The sequence below is a fragment of the Mauremys reevesii genome, linkage group 15 (genome assembly GCF_016161935.1).
Source record: "Mauremys reevesii isolate NIE-2019 linkage group 15, ASM1616193v1, whole genome shotgun sequence".
Lineage (NCBI taxonomy): Eukaryota > Metazoa > Chordata > Testudines > Geoemydidae > Mauremys > Mauremys reevesii.
In genome coordinates this window covers 10,757,182-10,761,675 of record NC_052637.1, presented here as the reverse complement: position 1 = coordinate 10,761,675, position 4,494 = coordinate 10,757,182, and the positions used below count along the sequence as shown (strand labels likewise).

General features: G+C 43.1%; 1 protein-coding gene across 1 annotated transcript; it reads right to left on the bottom strand.

The window, feature by feature from the left end:
* Window positions 1-3,201: 3,201 nt before the first annotated feature.
* Window positions 3,202-4,182, bottom strand: LOC120383637 (olfactory receptor 2AP1-like). The gene has a single exon (XM_039501805.1). The coding sequence runs from the start codon at window positions 4,180-4,182 to the stop codon at window positions 3,202-3,204; it is 981 nt and encodes a 326-aa protein (XP_039357739.1).
* Window positions 4,183-4,494: the final 312 nt, after the last annotated feature.

Here is a 4,494-nt window from a genome sequence, read left to right as displayed (position 1 = left end):
CCGCCTCATATTTATATTCAGTCTTCAAACTTTTTTACAAGGTCCCACTTCAAACTTTCACCCATTTGGTTCCCTTTGTGTCTCCAAAAAGAAGTAGGAGAACACTATAGCCTTTCTGGTCACTCAGTAACAGACTTAAAGGTGGCAATTTTGCAACAGAAAAGCTTTAAAAACAGAGTCCAATGAGAAACTGCTGAAATGGAATTAATTTGAAAACTAGATACCGTTAACTTGGTCTTGAATACAGACTGGGAGTGGCTGGGTCATTACACAAATTGAATCTATTTCCCCATGATAAGTATTCTCACACCTTCTTGTCAACTGTCTTAAATTGTCTTACTGTATGTTCCATTGTATGCATCTCATGAAGTGGGCTGTAGCCCAGAAAAGCTTATGCTCAAATAAATGTGTACGTCTTTAAGTTGCTACAAGGACTCCTGTTCTTTATTTCAAAAGCTTCTGTCATTCACCAGCAGGATGTAGTGCAATATAAGATATTAGCTCACCCACCTTGTCCCTCTCATATTCACAAAGCACATTCATGGTGGTATAGAAATGCAGTCAGGCAGATGGTGCTCAGCTGTAACCACAGCACAGCCCATGCTTGAAGAGATGAGCTCTTATTTCTTAGGGTTTGTCAGCTGAGGTTCTTGTCTCTCCTATTTCTTCTTCAAAACTGGGTTTACTCAGTGAAGAGACCTGGAGTTACCTGAAAGGACGAGCAGGTGCATTTGATCTATCTTTGGAAAATGAGCTTCCTGTTGGATTTACAAAATGTAAATCCTCTTCCATATTTGTATTCCGTCTTCACGGTTTGTGGTACGGTCCCACTTCAACCTTTCTGTTGATGGCCTTTTATAATGTACTTGCACTACCCTGTTATTAATATTCAATCTATGCTGCCACCTAGTGGCCCTTTTTCTAGTATAACTTTCCCATTGTATTGCCTACTAAAATCTTATGGTCACTGCTCAGTATTTCTGACACCCCCTCTCATTTCCTCTCCTCTGTTGCCATCTAGTGTTGATTTCCCAGCCTGTTTTTTTGCTCTCCTCTATTGGATTCTTCTTGCTATCATAGTGCCTCTTTCCAGTGCTTGAGTCATGTCACCTGCTGGCCATTAGTTAGTATAACAGCCCATTTCCAACTTCCCAACATCTGCCAGTTTCCATAGTTCATTACATATTGCAGAGGTCCTTTTCTCTTCAGGGCCCATTCTTCACAATTAATAAACTATTATTCAACTTCACCTTCCTTTCCACTTCCCTCAGGTAGTCATTTGGTAACATAACAGCTCCTTTCTTGCCCTTCCACTTTGGCTGCTATCCACTGGGCAACACCACTACATCTTTCCATTCCTCTGCCCTCTAGTGACCCTACAGAGCATAATCACACCTTTCCTCATTTCTTACCTACTGCTATGTGTGCGCTATTCCAAAATAGAGCCACCGAGAACCAAATCATAAAACAGCGTGATTGCAACATTAGTGGCTGTAGTAGAGAGAGCCTGAGTTACAAGGGCTAAGGCCTGACCAGAAGTCAGGCCTGTCTGCTATAAAGCAAAGTCAGGCTGTGAGCAGAAATCAGGGTGTTATAAGACATGCCTGGTGGCAGGTTCACTCTCTGATATATGAAGTTGGCAAGAACAGGACTGGAGTTGCAAAAACAGAAGTACTCCTAGGTACTGAGCAGTCACGTAAACACATTCCAGATGGATGGTACCAGAACACCCGATTACCAAGAATGGTAGAAGCACCCCCCCAAGGATAAGAGGAACACGCTGACCCCTTAAAGATAAAGTCAGGATGACAGTAAGAAGGATAGAGATGTTTTGATAAGGTATTGGGTGGTAACAAACCACGTTGGGGCAGTCACTAACTATGTCAGAGGGACAATACGAAACTTGTTTGTATCAGTATATAAAAGAAGAGTAGCAGCTTTGTCCAGCCTAGGAGGGAAAAGAAAATACCTGCTGTTCACTGAGCCATATCCATTGTCACAGGAATACATATACTCGTGTAACTATAGATATTGTTCCGGGCAACTAGGACCGTGCTTCATTGGCAATAAACCTGGCCGAGTGCCTTCACTACTCAACAGGAGTCTGGTGGTTTTATTGGGCAGTTCGACCAAAGTCTGCTGTTCTGGCTACCTGGCCAGAGCCAGTGCAGTAAACGAGAGAACACATACATGCAGCCAAAACATCTAACGACAGTGGTTACAACAGCACCTTAAAGAACAGCAGTGGCTCACAAACATTTAGCAGGGGTTTCCCATCCATCCAGTGCATTTCTGTTGATGTGGGATCTGTTTCCAATGGAAATGCATAGATTGAACCTACCATGAAAGGACACCAGTGGCTCTCCAGGAAGAGCTTCTCACAGGTGTCTAAGGGAATTAAGCATCCAACTTAAGGATTTGGGTGCCTAACTCCTTAGGTCCCTTGGAAAGTCATTTCTGCAGAGCTGAAGTCCTATCGGTCTCAATGGTGCCCATCTCCCCTATCTCTGGCCAAGCCCTGACATGCTCCCTGTGACTGAGCCAGCGCTGCCATTTTGACATCACAGGAGTTCTGCCCATTGGTGGCCATTGTGTTCTGGGAATCTCCATGGGCATGGGTACTTAGGCCCCAGGCAGCTAGGCATCAGTCATACCTATGTCTCTAAGTCTCTGCAAAGAGTAAACAGTCCTTTCCTCTACCTAATTAAATATGCACCCCATAGGAGAAACTGAGGCACACACAATATTCATATGAAACATTATGAAAAATTCCCACTTTATCTGAATTTGATTACAAGACTTTATTATCTAACATAGATTAACAATGAACAGGGGATGTACCCAGGGATTTACTTGCATGTTTAGTGGATTTTGTGCCTTACACAATGTTTGCTCTGTGCAGTTTTGGACACGGTCCACCCTTTTCACATAGGGTGAACTGCCAACACCATGGAGAAAAATACCATAATACAGTGTGTGTCAGTGCTGAACATGAGAGAGTGACAGAGCTGTCCACAATGGCAATTTCCTATAAGTTGTGTTACATGGACACAGCGAGGGACCACAAAAACTGTCTTAGTAACTCTATGCAGATCATCTCCAATTCTTTTTCATTTTAGTGCTCAGATTTTTCAATGGGACTTTTCAATTTAATTTTAATGGGGGCTGATTGCTTAAATCACCCCGGCAGCTTTGAAAACGTCAGGCTAAGTTATTATCTCTGAGTCTCTGCATGTTTTTGTGAAAGCCACATTTACTGACTGCTTTGCACAAGGCTTCCTTGACCTCTCTGTTTCTCAGGCTATAGATGACGGGGTTTACCAGGGGAGTCAGGACTGTGTAGCAAAGAGAAAACACTTTTTTCAGGTCTCTAAATTTATCACGTTTTGGTAGCATGTAGACAATCATTATTGTGCCATAGAAAATTGTCACCACGATGAGGTGAGAGGAGCAGGTGGAAAATGCCTTCTGCCTCCCGGTGGTGGAAGGGATTTTCAGGATGGTGGCAATGATACACACATAGGAGGTCAGGGTTAGTAGGAATGGAGGCAGGGTGAATACACAGGCTAGCATGAAATCCATCAATATGATCAGGTGTGTGTCACTGCAGGAGAGTTTTATCAGTGGGATGGGGTCACAATAGAAATGGTCAATTTCATTCGGGCCACAGAATATTAATGGTGACATGAATAATATAAGGATGGTACTAGCCAAACAACCATTTAACCATGACCCAGCAGCCAACTGGAGGAAAAACCTGGTATTCATAAGAGTTGAATAGTGCAGGGGTTTACATATTGCTAAATACCGATCATAAGACATCGCTGCTAGGAGATAGCATTCCGTAGCTACCAGAAACCCAAAGAAATACATTTGTGTGAAGCAGCCACTGAGTGAGATGGTTCTGTCCCCAGTCAGCAGACTGGCCAGTAACCTGGGCAGGAAGGTCGAGGTGTAGCAGGTCTCCAAGTAGGACAAGTTGCCCAGGAAGAAGTACATGGGGGTGTGAAGGTGCTGATCTGTCACAACAAGCACCACGATGAGAGTGTTTCCAACCACTGTTGCCATGTAGATCACTAGGAACATTAGAAAAAGAAGAATTTGAAGGTCAGGGAGATCCCCGAATCCCAGGAGGATAAATTCTGTGATGGTTGTTTGGTTTCTCCATTCGGTGTCTGTCATGGGTTGAGTCTAGGAACAAAAAAACAAGCTGAGCTATTGAAATGGAAGAACACAGCATGAAAAGTTAATCAAGTCTTGTGAATTAATACCATAAATATTCAGAATATTCCCTTCCTCTCACGGTTACAGGTTGAAATTTTAAGGCTAGATGTAGACTTTAGAGGAAAGTACCAGGAGTCTCCATCGGAGGACAGAAGATTGGTACCCATGTAGACCTCCCTCTGCCATATCAGAGCAATGACTAATATAACAACCCATATCTCTGGTAGAGAACTGGTCTGATCTGTCATATCAATATTGGGTTATCTATTA

Excerpts from the sequence above, each read along its gene's own strand:
- LOC120383637 (XM_039501805.1), bottom strand. The coding sequence starts at position 4,182 with ATGACAGACACCGAATGGAGAAACCAAACAACCATCACAGAATTTATC.